The 14,130-nt window shown below is 43.8% G+C and overlaps 1 protein-coding gene across 4 annotated transcripts in view; it reads left to right on the top strand.

Moving 5' to 3' along the window:
* The window catches only part of LOC110960716 (collagen alpha-6(VI) chain-like), a 153,731-nt gene that overhangs the window by 54,416 nt on the left and 85,185 nt on the right, over nucleotides 1-14,130 (top strand). The window contains exons 33-41 of one of the 4 annotated variants that reach the window (XM_051956904.1): nucleotides 25-61; nucleotides 202-213; nucleotides 2,047-2,540; nucleotides 2,667-2,754; nucleotides 3,296-3,949; nucleotides 4,170-4,257; nucleotides 4,989-5,128; nucleotides 5,640-5,687; nucleotides 10,084-10,794. In XM_051956904.1, coding sequence (XP_051812864.1) covers nucleotides 25-61; nucleotides 202-213; nucleotides 2,047-2,540; nucleotides 2,667-2,754; nucleotides 3,296-3,949; nucleotides 4,170-4,257; nucleotides 4,989-5,128; nucleotides 5,640-5,687; nucleotides 10,084-10,256 — 1,734 coding nt within the window. In that variant the 3' untranslated portion in view covers nucleotides 10,257-10,794. Of the gene's footprint in view, nucleotides 1-24; nucleotides 62-201; nucleotides 214-2,046; nucleotides 2,541-2,666; nucleotides 2,755-3,295; nucleotides 3,950-4,169; nucleotides 4,258-4,988; nucleotides 5,129-5,639; nucleotides 5,688-10,083; nucleotides 10,795-14,130 lie in introns of those variants that run through there. The other 3 variants (XM_051956906.1, XM_051956907.1, XM_051956905.1) reach the window with 3 other exon arrangements.

Raw genomic sequence — 14,130 nt, 5'->3', positions numbered from 1 at the left:
TAAACATGCATTCTGTTTCCTCAGGAGTGTGACATAATCAACTTCATCAGAGACAACTGTGGTGAGTGTCGATAGGCGAGACAGAGAAACGTCTCATTTTAGTGTCTTCATGTGTTTGTTGATGACTCTTTTTTTAAGATGCAAAACCATGTTATGAAAAAACTAACTTCTGTTCTGTAAATGTTATTTTCTCCTCCACAGTTTGTTCTCAGGGTATGTATGTCTCTGTTCTCTCAGATGCAGAAGATATGGTGAGTACAGTGCAACAGTGAGATCAGGAGGAAAATATTTAAACCCTTGAACCCTTTCAGTCAGCCCTTTCTTGGGTGTAATTTTTCCACTCTGCAGCTCTTGTTGATTCTGGACAGAGGCTGGTAGTTACACAACACTTTCTTTTTTCAGTTTTAAACAAATTAGTTTTGAGCAATGTGATATTTGTGTACAGTATGTTCTTCAGAGGTCTGTGTACTCCACTGGTTCAGTTCCAGTGAGCTCTAAGCTAAATGTCCAAACACATTGAGTGCTCCAGCCTCCGATCAATCAGCACAGAATTCAGTGGCTGAAATGATCAGAGATGAGATAAACACGACTGACTTCCTCTGTTGCTTTTCACAGAAGAATTTGTGGGTGATTGTTCCTCTGTTCTAATTCTTTCTCTCAAAACCCTTTCAACTCAAAAAGTCCCTGCTCGCAGTCACATTTTGACCCTTTGTGCATTAATATCCAGGTTGTCAACACGTTTGTGCATTGATATTTAGATGTTTGACACTTTTTTGTGATACTTTGTAGGTGTTTGACACATTTGTGCATAAATACACATATTTTTGATGCTTTTGTGCATTATTATGTCAATGTTTGACACTTTCATGCTTTGATATCCAGATGGTTGACAGTTTTATCCATGGGTATTGAGATTTTTTTTTACACTTTTGTGCATTACCTTCTAGGTTTTAACTCTTTTCAGACACTTTTGACACAAAAATGTCAATAACTTGGATGTTAACACACTTAAATACTTAAAACTGTCTGACTATAATTTTTTTGGTTAATTCAAACTGACCAAGTCCAAATAAATCTGTAAAATGTGCAGATTATGGGCTCTTTTAAGTAAAATGACAGATCTACATTATATTGCATTAAATCTTTCCTACTGTATGTATTTGCAAATTCACATTAGTATTTTGTATTTGACACTTTTGGTTAATCAGATTTCGCATCTGCAGGTGGCATTGGCAGTATTTTTGTGCCATAATGGATCACATTCTGATAGATGGAAACTAGAATTCTGCACCTCCTATTGGCTTATTCTAGGATTCAGAAAATCAAATCTCTGAAGTCAGACTTTAGACCAGGTGAGAGTAAAAGGGCAACATCAAACTGTTCAGCTTGACTTTTTTTTACACATTTAAAATGCAAAAATGTATATTTCTCACTTGTCCGGATTTGTTTCCTGCTGATCTAAGAGTCTAATGGCACCTCTGTCTCTGGAGTGTTTTAACTCAATGTAACGCTGACATGAACCCAGAGCTGACTCTGTACACTTGGTAAAAGCTGCTCCTTTTCCTCATTTGAAAAGCTTTGAGCCTGCAGACAGCATGGTGTACTGATTAATGTCACAGCCTCTGGTTCCACTAATACAGCACTGCCAACATAAGCAACATTAAGAGATGGAAGATGTTTGGAAAACAAGGACAAATAGCGTTAAACCAGCTGTTGTGGAAGTTTAGCGTGGGAACTGGAGTTTTCACAGAAGCTGTAGCCTTATTTCACACACGAGGCATTAAAATGTTCAGTTTTAGGGTCCATATAAGGTCTGCTGTCTTGTTTTAGTAAGTTGGTTGCTTGAGGTTCCAGCTTATTGTAAATCATTTACAAATATCTGCAAATAAAGTGATTGGAATAGCTTATAATTCTGATTTAGGAATAATGTTTGTACACTGACAATCAATAGAAACTTTGAGACCAGATTTTATTGGGATCTCACCTTCTCAGCAGTTTTAGCTTTATTTCCACAGTAGTTTTACTTTCGTTACTTACGTCCACCAGGTGAGTCGCGGTGTCCTGCCTACCCCACTGAGCTGGTGTTTGGTTTGGACATGTCAAATGACGTGAGGGAGGACGACTTCGAAAGGCAGCGCTCGGCCCTTCTGTCTCTGCTGGAGGACATCAGCATCACTGAGAGCAACTGTCCGACGGGCGCTCGTGTGGCCGTGGTGGGATACAACGCCTTCACCAAGTACCTGATCCGCTTCCAGGACTACCGCAGCAAGACTGAGCTGGAACGCGCTGTGAACAACACCGCCCTGGAGAGGACCAGGAGCCAACGAGACCTGGGTGCTGCTATGCACTTTGTGGGTCAGCACGTCTTCAAACGGGTCCGTTCAGGGCTGAGGATGAGAAAGGTGGCGATCTTTTTCACTAACGGGCCATCAGAGGACACCACCAGCATTGTCACCGCCATGATGGAGTACCGAGGTCAGAACATCTTCCCGGCAGTCATCTCTCAAAGTGACGCCGCTGGTATTAGAGAAGCGATGCAGGTAAATGTCCCTTCTCAGCTCTGATCACATTCACTCTCTGATGTTGAAGTCCATCCGACTGTCAGGTCTGAAAAATAAACTTGTTGAGGGTAAAGTTTAATAGCAGGAGCTGTGGTTTGTTCTCAGGTCGACGACACCGGAAACTTCATCTTTAAGGTGCTGCGGGAGGAGAAAGAGGACCTGAGGATGGTCAAGAACTGTGCAATCTGTTATGGTACAAATCGCGCCTCCTGCATTTTTAAACATTTTTTATGCATCACTGGCAATATTAGGAAAACTACAATGTGAAGAAGAATTCTGCCAAAATAAAAAAACATTGAAAATCTGACAGCAAGAGTGCCAGAAAAAATATATTAAAAAACAGTGGAACACTGTATGATTCAAAAACTGTAAAAAATGTGAAATAAACTGCAAATATACTGCAAGATAATGCTATGTTTAGATGGTTCACACAGTTCAATTAAAGTGTAATTTTAGAGTCACACATTATAATAGACCAAATTACCATTTATAAAATGTTTTGCCAGTTATCTGTAGTTTAACAAAGGAGGTAAAAAATCTGTATAATTACTGTATATTATTAAAGTTCTTGACTTTCTTGTTGCAAAGTGTAAATATTTACACCTTGCAGGCCTTAATTTAAGCTTATGCTTTTGTGCTAAACATTTGAAGTGGACAGGCAGGTTTAATCAGAACTTTCTATCTTCTATTTTAAACACGGAGATAAGTGCTGTTTTGTGATGTTGTTTGTTCAGACCCGTGCAGACCTTCACAGGAGTGCTCCTTCATCCAGGAGCCGGCACGTCCTCAGGAGGTGGACCTGGACCTGGTCATGGTGGCCGACAGCTCCAGGGAGATGCAGGCCGACCAGTACGCCGGCGTCCAGCAGCTGCTGGGTTCTGTAGTGGAGCAGCTGGCTGTGAGCCCTCAGCCCCGCCGACCCGGCAACCGGGCCCGAGTGGCCGTGGTCCAGCAGAGCGGCGCCCGGTCCGCCAAGGCGGAGTTTGACCTGCAGACCTACCAGAACCAGAAGCTGATGAAGGCTCACCTGATCCAGAAGATGCAGCAGCAGGGCGGCTCCTCGGCGCTGGGACGGACGCTGGACTTCACCCTGAAGCAGGTGCTGCTGAAGGCCGGCCAGCCGTCCAGGAGGAAGGCTCTGCTGGCCGTGGTGGGAACCCCGACGGCCTGGGAGGACCAGGCCAAGCTGCACTACGTCTCCCAGAAAGCCAAGTGCGAGGGGGTGGCGCTGTTCGTGGTGACGGTCGGTGATCACTACAACCGGACGCAGGTGGAGGAGCTGGCCAGTCTGCCTCTACAGCAGCACCTGATCCACGTCAGCAGACTGAAGGCCGACGAGCAGGACTACGCCCAGCGCTTCTTCAGAGTCTTCCTGTCCGCCTTCAGCAGTAAGAACTCACTCTGCTTAGAGTTCAGTTCACATTTCTGCTCATTTAGAATCAGTTTTACTGACCAGCAATGTTTTTACATATGAGAAATTTAGAAAGCAAGTGCTGTATGTCATTAGACAGAAAATATTACAGGACAATTCAGCAAAAATAATTAAAAGTAACAGAAATAATTGATTGTATCCAGCCACAAACACATATGTGTCTGTGTTTACTTCAGAGGGAAGGAACTCGTATCCTCCATCTTCACTGCGGCCGACCTGCAGGCAGCTGACAGACCCGGACGACTCTGTGTTCATCCTTTATGGGTACAAAAATTCACACAAAATAAACAAAGCACCAAATTTTCACACATTTCTGTTTCATCAGAGGGCTGACAGAGCTGAGAACAAACAGCAGGTCTGTGAATGTGACGTAATGACTGATCTCTCTGTCAGAGAAAGATAACAGCTGTGATGAAGACGCTGTTGGAATTTCAGCCTCACATAAGAGCAGAAATTATGAATGTGGTGATTTACGGGTCACAGCTTCCAAACTTTGGGTCAAGCTACTTTCTGCACATTTCTGATACTTTCTTAGGATATAGAAATACTGTCTCTTGCTCAACAAATAATGTTTACACCTGTGCAGCACCTGTAGCAGCTAAAATAGTGATAATAAACCTCTACTTTAGTAAAGAAAACAATTAAAACATGTATGATGTACTTAAAAACAAGTGGTGTTAACTGGTTAAATACAGTCTTTATGCCTTCTGAAGAAGGGAAACCCCAGATATTTACAAAGTGTGTGATGCATGACAGGTTGGTTCTTCATGTAAAATCGATTTTTGGTTGAAAATTCAGTGAAGCTGCTCTATTTTAGAGGCTCAGTGGAGGCGGGTCTTTTTTGACCCTGAGCATAAGGAGAGTGTTCAGGATGTTAAGATCACACCAGGGTTACAACGCTCAGATTTGTGGGTCAGAACGAGCATACAATCTGTTGCATTGTGTTGTTCAGAAACACGCTGTGGTGACTCGGTGTGTGTCTGCGCTGTGTCCAGTCAGGGCTCTGCAGAGCTGGAGGAGGAGTTTGCCGATGACGCTGAGGTCAGAGGGCCGATCCAGACGGTTCAGCAGGACGCCTTCAGCTCTGTGAGCAGAACAGACGGACAGAGTTCACAGCAAGCAGCTGAATTCACTGGTAACATTAACACACAACCCCCATTTATACACAAAAACACACACTGGTTGTCTGCCAGAATGATTCTGTCTGTGCCAAGACGGGAGCAAAGAATCAAATAAAGAACACTTGAAACTGTCCAGTCAAGTAAATATGAATATTCAGTTCTCGATATGCTACAATCAGTATGTGATAGTCTACATTTTTCCTATTGCATGTGCAGAACCAAGTCCAGTGTGTTACAATCAGATCAAGTAAGATGAAATAAGTTAGAACTTTATTAGTCCTGATGGAAATTCTCCTGCCAAATGTTCCTTAGAAAAATGTAAATAACACGAGAATAGAAACAGTGCCTGATAGAAGAGCAGAAAGATATAAACAAAACACATTAGCAAAAATTAAAATACAAGTCAGCTAAAATTAAAAGTAGTAATGGCAGCTTTTATGAAACCTGTGAACAGCAGCTCAGTGTCTGATGTGCCGTTGATTAAATCATTTTACAAAGCTTCTGTTTGACTGCTGTCTCTGACAGATGTGAAAGTCATGCCGACGCCGCCGCTGGACAGCTTCCTCTCCAAAGGTAAAGACCAAACCGACTCATGCTGTCAGCACACAGTGGACTGATCCGTTTGAAGTGGCTGTGACAAAATTCAGAATGAATCAAAACAGCTTCAAGTAGACACGAACAAAGGGATTAAAATACCACAAAGACATGCTAACCAATGAAAAGACATGCAAAGTAAACACAGCTAGATAAAACACCACTGCACAGAGCCTCAAAATGACCAGAGAAACACACAACAGCCACAAAGACACTCAAAATGAACACGTACAACTAACCAGAGACTTAAAATTACACTAACCGATAACAGAGACTCACAACTACAGAGAGGTGAAAAATGAGAACATGCAAAATAAATTCACATGAGAAAATGACCAAAACAGAAAGAAACTGAAGAAAATACACAAAATGAACACTAATATTCATGAAATGAACGAAAAGACAAGACATCACTGTACCATTTTACCACTGAAGGAATTAAACAAACACAAATGACCAAAAAAGAGACACAAGTTGAACACAAACAGTTCTAGATTGACACAAACATAAAATAAACAAAAATAGACGTGAAGTAAACACGTGGAGATTAAATGACTTAAAAAAGATGCACCTTGAACAGAAATAGAGACACAAGTTGAACATAAACAGATACAAAATCAGCACAAAACGAACACACAATAATCACAACAACAGAAAACCACCTCAAAGAGCCACAGAGACAGACAGAAACTGATAATATAAATTTTCACTTTCCACCGCAAATGGTAAAAAAAAATGGTAATACCTGTTCTGTCTGTGCATATGGTCTAACTTTCCTCTGCTTTATTTCAGTTTATTAACACTCCAATTCTCAAAGATTGATAGCACCATGGACTTCAAGACCGTATGCATGCACCAGTGGTGTCCTTTCTCTATGGTTCCCGGGGTTGCTCTCTGGCTCTGCAGGGTCGGGGTGGCTTGTGCCCCTCTCCCTGGTGGTGGATGTCTCGGGTGTCTCCCCCGCTGTGCTCTGGGTCTGCTGGGTCTGCACGCTCTCCCTGGACCTCGGGGTGTCGGCGGCTGATCTCCTCTGGGGTGCCTGGCTGGTCCTGGGGCTTGGGGTGGGTCGACCCCTCCGTTGCTCCCCTGTCCCTTCCTGCTCCGCTACCCTCCTCCTCCCTCCTCTCCTGCCTGCCCGCCGCTCCTCGCCCCTCTCCCTCTCCCGTGGGGGGCCGGTGGCCCTCTGTGGGCGGGCGGTCTGGCGCAGGGGCTGGGTGTTCTCTCTGGGGGGGTGGCTCTGGCCCACCTGGGCACAGGCCTTGATCCTGGCCTGCGTGCCCCCACTGGAGTCCAGTTTCTGCTGGCTGGGGGCCTCCGCCCGGGCCTGGTGCCGTCCGGGGGTGTGGTGGGGTGGGTGGGGTCTCGGGGGCACTGCGGGGTGGGCGCCCTGCGTCTTTGGCGTACTGGCTCCTGGGTGGGCGTGGCAGCTCGCGGCCCTCGCTTCCTTGTGGCGCGGCCTGGTCCTCCCTTCGGGGTGGGGTGCCACGTGCAGCTGACCTGTGTTGGGGCTATGGTGCCTGCCGGGGCGCTGCTCTGATCTGCAGCTCCCGGGGGGTTCTTGTGCCGGCTGGGCCAGTTGGTTCATGTGGGCCCTCCCCGGTCCCTTGCCTCTTGGCTCTGGGGGCCCTCTGCGTCAGTACCGGTGGTCTTGCTACCTGCCTCCCCCACTGCTTTGTCCTCTTGGGCCGGATCCACACCAGACTGCCTCTGATTGTGCACTTCACATTTTTCACACCTCACTGTAAATAGCAACCTTTAGGCACATATAGGGACACAACATTTAGGGCTCCGAGGGCAGGTGGGGGTGGGAACGATGGACACTGTGGTGGGGCGGGTGGCAGGGCTATACGGCCCTGTCTCCCCCTCATCACCCTCTTGCCTGCCTCCCCTGCTCTCCAATCTTTTCTTTTAATGCACCACACACACTCACCTTGGGGGTAGGTCTGGGTTGGCTGACACCCCCCCAACCTCCCCACTTTAAATGCACCACATGACACTCAGGGTTACACTATCACGGTGCTGGGATAATGTTTCCCGTTAGGGATCGGGAGACATATTAATAGGAGCGTAATGGGTGGGTTTCACAGTTATGACCTCGCTGGTGGGATCTGGCCCCCCGTACGGCTATGGGGCGGTGGGGTGCACCATCATCCGTGTCGCTGTGGCTGGGGGCCCCCGGGGCTGGGGGGCCGTGGCCTGTGTGGGTTCTCCTGCGTGTCCGACTGGTCCTGGCTGGTGCGGTGGCTCTTGCTGGGCTGCGGGATCTGGATTGGCTGTCCCGGTGGGTGCTGTGGCGCGGGCTGGTTGTGTGTGGTGGCTCTGTCCTGGTGGGGGGGTTGGTTCGCGTCGCGGGATGTGGGGGCCTTGGGTCTGCTGTGCTCGCCCGGGGGCTGGTGCGGGTGGGTATGCGGGGTGCCCCCCCATTGGCGTTGCCGGGCCCCACCGCTCTGTCCATTTTTGCCCTCTGGACTCGCATTGGGTCCCGGCTCCGGTTCCCTCTGGCCGGCCTCCGGTGGCGGCCTGCCCGGTGATGGGCTGGTTGCCGTCCCTTCGGTGGGGCGCTCTGCCCCTCTGTCTGGCTTCCTGGCTGCTTGGGGCCGTCGGCCCCCCCTGGGGGTGGGGGGTGGGTGGGGTGTTGGCCTGTGGGGTGGTGGGGTGTGGGGGTTTGGTGGGGACTGGGGCGGGTGGGGTTGGGGTTTGGGTGGCGGGTGGGTCCTCTTGCCCCGGGCTGCCTGGGACGGTTCTGGCGTGCTGGGGGTGTCGGTAGCTGCGCCCTCTTGTCTTCGGGGTCTGTGTGGTACGCGGTGGCCCCGGTTGCTCTCTGGGGGCGCTGCCCCGTGGCTCCTCGGCCTGTGGGGGGGTGCCCTGTCGGCTTGGCACTGCATTGCTGTGATGGCTGTTCTGGGCTTCGGGGTCTTTCACACTTGCATGTGCATGTTTGCTCAGGTCCCAGCAGCTCCTGTCGAGTTCCGCTGTTGAGCAGTGATGGGACCCGCCGGAATGTGCTGAGATTCTTTCCAGAGTCTAATCTCACACGAAACCCTCTCTCTTTTCTCTAGTATCTTCCTCTAGTATCTTCTGGCCCATTCCACTCTATACTAACATGACACCCACAACTATGGTGTTCAGTACTGTCTGGCTAATTATTCACTTATTTATTTATTTATTGTTTGTTTGGTTTTCTGTTCTCTTGTGTTTGTGTTTGTTTGTTTGTCTTATTGATGGGTAATTATTAGTTGGGAATAGCACAACACCTGATATTCTTCAGCTGTAATAGCACCGCTTGCTAGTCCCTGTCCTTGTCCGTTCCCTCTCGTCCTGTCCACCCCTTTGTTTCCCCTCACATCACCACTGAGGTGTAGCACTGCCCTCCCTGGCTCTTAAACAGGGAAATGTAATAAAAAGTGTCAGCTTAACTTTCAGGGAGGGCTGGTGATGGTCACACACATGCACTAAATAATAAGATATTTGGCTGCAAGACTAAAATATGCATTAATCTCATAAAGTGTTGACACCCCTTCCATGGAGTTAAACAATGAGAATAAATGCAGACAAAAAAAAAAAGAAACTGATAATATCCACAGAGAGACTCAGAATGGCTACATTCACCTATCCAGACAGTTACAAGTACATGAAACAATTACAAAAAAACTTTAACAACGAAGAGAAATAAATGAACACATAGACACAAAATGACAGAAAAGAGAAACAAAATGAGCACAGACAGGAAATCATCAAAAATAAAAAACAAAATCAACATAAACAGACACAAAATGATCAAAAAGATGGACAAAATGAGCACAGACAGGAAATCACCAAAAAGAGAAATCAAATAAACATGAATTGACACAAAATGACCAAAAAGAGAAACAAAATAAACACAAATGGACACAAAATGACCAAAAAGAGAGACAAAATGGACACAAAATGACCAAAAACAGAAACAAAATAAACACAAATGGGCACAAAATGACCAAAAAAAGACACAAAATGACAAATGGAAACGAAATGAGCACAAAGACATCTTAAAATGTCACTCAGACACACAACAGCCACTAAGAGACTGAGAGTAACTACAACCAACCACAGAGGCCTAAAACAACCAGAATGGGACATTTTTCAGATCATTGTGGTGCCTTTAATGGTGAAAATGTTTGCACCTTGATGGCGCACTGCTTCAGTGGTTAGCACTTATGACCAGAAGGTTCTGGTTTGAATCTCTCTGTGTGTCTTCATGTTCTTGCGTGGTGCTTGGCGTTTTGTCTCTGAAGTCACAAATATTCACAGTTTTCTCAGACTGATCAGGCTTTATGTGGGAGTGAATTAAAGATTCTTTACTCAAACTCGATGATGTGTCTCCTGTCGTCTCCGTCAGATGTCTGTCTGCTCACGATGGACGCCGGCGACTGCCAGAATTACGTCCTGATGTGGTTCTACGACAGCAAACAGGGCAAGTGTTCTCGTTTCTGGTACGGCGGCTGCGGCGGCAACGAGAACCGCTTCACGACGCAGAAGGAGTGTGAGAACCTGTGTGTGAGGAGCCAGTGAAGAGGAGGAGGGAACCTGAACCAGGAACCTTTAACAGCAAGTTCTTGTTCAAGGAAAAACACCAACCCTTCACTCACTGTGCGACATTTCAACCGCCACCCTCAGCACACAAGGGAAACTGTTGGAGCTAAACGTCACCAGGAGCTGCTTTCTGTATGTTCTGTTACAGCTCTGTGAGGAACTTTCTCTGGAGCTTCCTGTCAGACTTAATCCACCCGTTACTGGCCGAGCGCCTCCTCCAGGAGCTTTTTAGAGTTTAGGTGCTATTTTCTTCAACAGAAGCAGGAAACACTGATATGCAGGTGTCACTCACTGATGCAGCTACCAATATTCTCTTTTTCTTTGTACTAGTTTTCAATTAAAATGTATATTTCAGATAAAAAACATCATCTGTCAGTGTCACACATGTCTTATTTTCATCTCTTTCCTTCGACCAACCAGTATTATTCTGTGCTGGCCAAAACTCTAAAACAACATACTCTTTACAAGGTGACTGACTGCAGATTTTTGGAAATAAATTTTGTTCCTAGATAAATCAGAGGTTTGATTCAGAGTTTTATTAAAGAGCAGCATGCAGATTGACACAACATGACCTAAAAATGAGAAATTATTACAAGTAAACAAAAACACTGCAAAAAGCTAAAGATATTAAAAACGACCAGAAACCAACACAAACGGCTGCAAAATTAAACACAAATAGACAGAATAAAAAATAGAACCAAAATGAACATGAAAACAGACAGAAAATGACCTAAAATTGATAGTGAACACATAATCCACTCATAAAGAAACAAACTCAACACAAATTGGCATAAAAATTAGTGCAAATAGTCAACACAAATTATCACAAATGAGACATAAAATAGGTATATTATTAACAAAATGAGACAAAACGAGCACAGACAAAATTACTGCACAAATGCCTTCAAGGTTAATCAAGGACACTTTACTTGTACATAAAAAATAGAAACTAAAGGTGGCAGTGTTCAGCATGGAGACAGCATCAGTTCAGACCAAATCGTCGTTTACAGGAGATTAAAAAAAACAAAAAAACAAGTCCCCTGCAGTGCCATGGTTCCGCCACCAGGTGGCACCAAAACGCCGCCAATCAGGGAACAGTCCGCCACAGGCGTTCAGGTGCTTCAAGATGTGAATATACAAAACAACACAGTGACAAAACAAAACAAAGATGGGCATTATACATTGCTAAAATTAGTCGTTTTAAAGTTAGAGCCAGTAAATCATCCAATGCAAGAACAGCTGAAAAAAATAAGACCAAATTGCTTTGAAAAAAACCTTAAATTGCTCCGAGCATAAGAAATAAGTCAAGTTTTCAGTTGCTCTGCGGGTTATTACAGGTTTAAGCAATTTATTTAAGTCAAAGTAACAACACCAATACTTATTATGGAGCAGGACGTCTGCCCTCAATATTAACTTATTACTAATTATTGCCTAATATTAAATGACGGGTAAGATGTTAAAACACAGTGGAGTATAGGCGTAGTAAAGAGAGTACATTTAAATAAAAGTATTTAGTGTACTGCTTTAGTTTCAGGGAATAATGACATCTTACAGGTCAAAGTTTTCCTCAGGTCTGAGTAGAGGAAAATATCTGTGCCAGTGTCACTTTATATATTGATCCTTAAATGATTTTCCAATCAATATGTTTGTGTTTGGAGCCTTGCAGACTTGGTTCTGGGCATCCTACACAACAGTACCCAGCACACCTGTTCTCTCATCTATTAATTACCTTTCAGGTGGAGCTTTTGTCTTCTTTCGATGTGTTTTTATCTCCGTAAAACTGTTGTAAAATGATTTTATTTTCAGCCAAAGACATGAAATACGGATGCTGTTGGAGGTAAATATTTGAGATTTGTGTCACCAGTCGAAATGTTTAACTCGCAGTGGTACTAAATAACAATGTCTAAATGGTCTGTGTATTGTATTGGATGTATACCGAATTAAAGGCAGGGTCACAATTAGTAGAAATATGTTAGAAATGTTATTTTGTCTTTTATTTGTAGTTTCAGTGGTGAGACAATATAAATTAAGAAGTCAATGTATTTTAAATGCAGAGTGGTGTGGTAGAAGCAACGTTTGAAACTGAAGATATTTTCTGCATCTGCTCGTGTGACTACCTGATGCTACAGGCTAACAGGCTGCTTTATACGAATTATGTTATCTATGTTATCTATATTATGTGGCCGTGTTAGCCAGTGTTTATGTTAATTGCTACCTTTGTTTTTGTGATGAGCAAGCTAGTTAGTGCGGCTAACTTATGCTACATGCTAATAGACTGTTAACGGCAGTACAAAACATATAATTTATTGACAATATTTAGCTGTGTTAGCCAGTGTGTCTAACTTACACCACATGCTAACGGGTAATTATATTAATTACAAAATTTATTGTTAACTGACATTGTTTAGCTGTATTAACAACTGTGGCTCACCTATGCAACATGCTAACAGACCGTTGTAAATATTACTTAGCTGCTCTCGCCAGTACAGGTAACTTATGCTATAAGCGGTCATTGTTGATGTTATTACACAATACAGTATTAATTCCATTTAAATACATATATATATATATATATATATATATATATATATAACATAGCATAGGTGTTTAAGGTGGTGGGTTTATGTGCTATTGTGGCTGAAGAACTCATTTTAGCACTGGCAGCTAACATTAGCTGAGAATATGACCTCATATTTACATGAAATTTTGTAGTTAGTGCTAGCATGCTACATTAGCCTGTCCTACCTGTTACTTTGCCATTGTGGTTCAAATTTAGCATCAAAATTCATGTCTTTTTTCTAGCTGACCTCTTTCTTAAAAAATCAAAAATTGTTGAAATTGCAAAACAAAATAATGATTCTGGCTGTGTGTTTCACTTTCTGTTTCATTATTTTGCAGAGTTTGTCCTGGATTTGTACTGAAAACGGCCATTTAAGGGTTTAAAGATGTCGAGGGTTTAAATGACAAACCTGCCTGTGCCAACTTCTCCAACACCACAGATCTGGAGTTCAGCATTGAAGGGCAGAAACATGAGGCGTTCAAGAGGCAGGTAAGTCACCAGCTCTGTTCAGTCTTTTCTCTGGTTGAGATTTAATCATTTTTAAAAGTCTTACGGTGGTCTGGACAGTAGTTTTTAACATGTCTTCTTCATTAAGTGTTGAACAGACATGTTTTTTTGATGGGAACAAGCTGTAGACTGACCGCTGTGAACACAGTCCCAATAATCAGCTGAGAGCTGCCAAAGCACGCTTATAACTACTTTAACTTCATTAAATCTGCAGCCAACTGACTGGATCCAGGTCAGACTGTCTGAGGGTGTGAACCTCCAGAGCATCATAAAATGAAAATATTTTTTATTTTAAACTGTTCACAGTTTACACAGTCGTTTTAGTTTAAATGATCAGCACTAATAGCTTTCCAATGTAACATCATATCGCCTGTTAGTCTTCATCATCAGTATTTATACTGGACAGAGGCAGAGTTATGTGGAGAGATAGAGGTGATACTGCTTAATCAGTACGTTACTTTTACAAATGATAAGATTTGTCCTATCGGACAGACTTCTACAACATAATGCGAGTTGGTTTCTTTACAGTTTGACTCTTTATCTATTTTTAAATATTCTACCTCACATTTTTGAGGAAACACGTCACTTTCATTAATTCATAGAATTTGCTGTTTCCTTAAAATGTTAGATTTTCTATATTTTCACACTTCTTCATAATTTTGACACTTCTTCATTCTTGATTTTTGGATTTGTATTTATGGTTATTAGTTTTAAAAATATACACTACCGTTCAAACGTTTGAGGTCACTTAGAAATGTCCGTATTTTTTGGGCAGTCTAAGGCACA

The sequence above is a fragment of the Acanthochromis polyacanthus genome, chromosome 12 (genome assembly GCF_021347895.1).
Source record: "Acanthochromis polyacanthus isolate Apoly-LR-REF ecotype Palm Island chromosome 12, KAUST_Apoly_ChrSc, whole genome shotgun sequence".
Lineage (NCBI taxonomy): Eukaryota > Metazoa > Chordata > Actinopteri > Pomacentridae > Acanthochromis > Acanthochromis polyacanthus.
The sequence above is the reverse complement of the archived record's forward strand: the minus strand, read 5'-3'. Positions and strand labels throughout refer to the sequence as shown.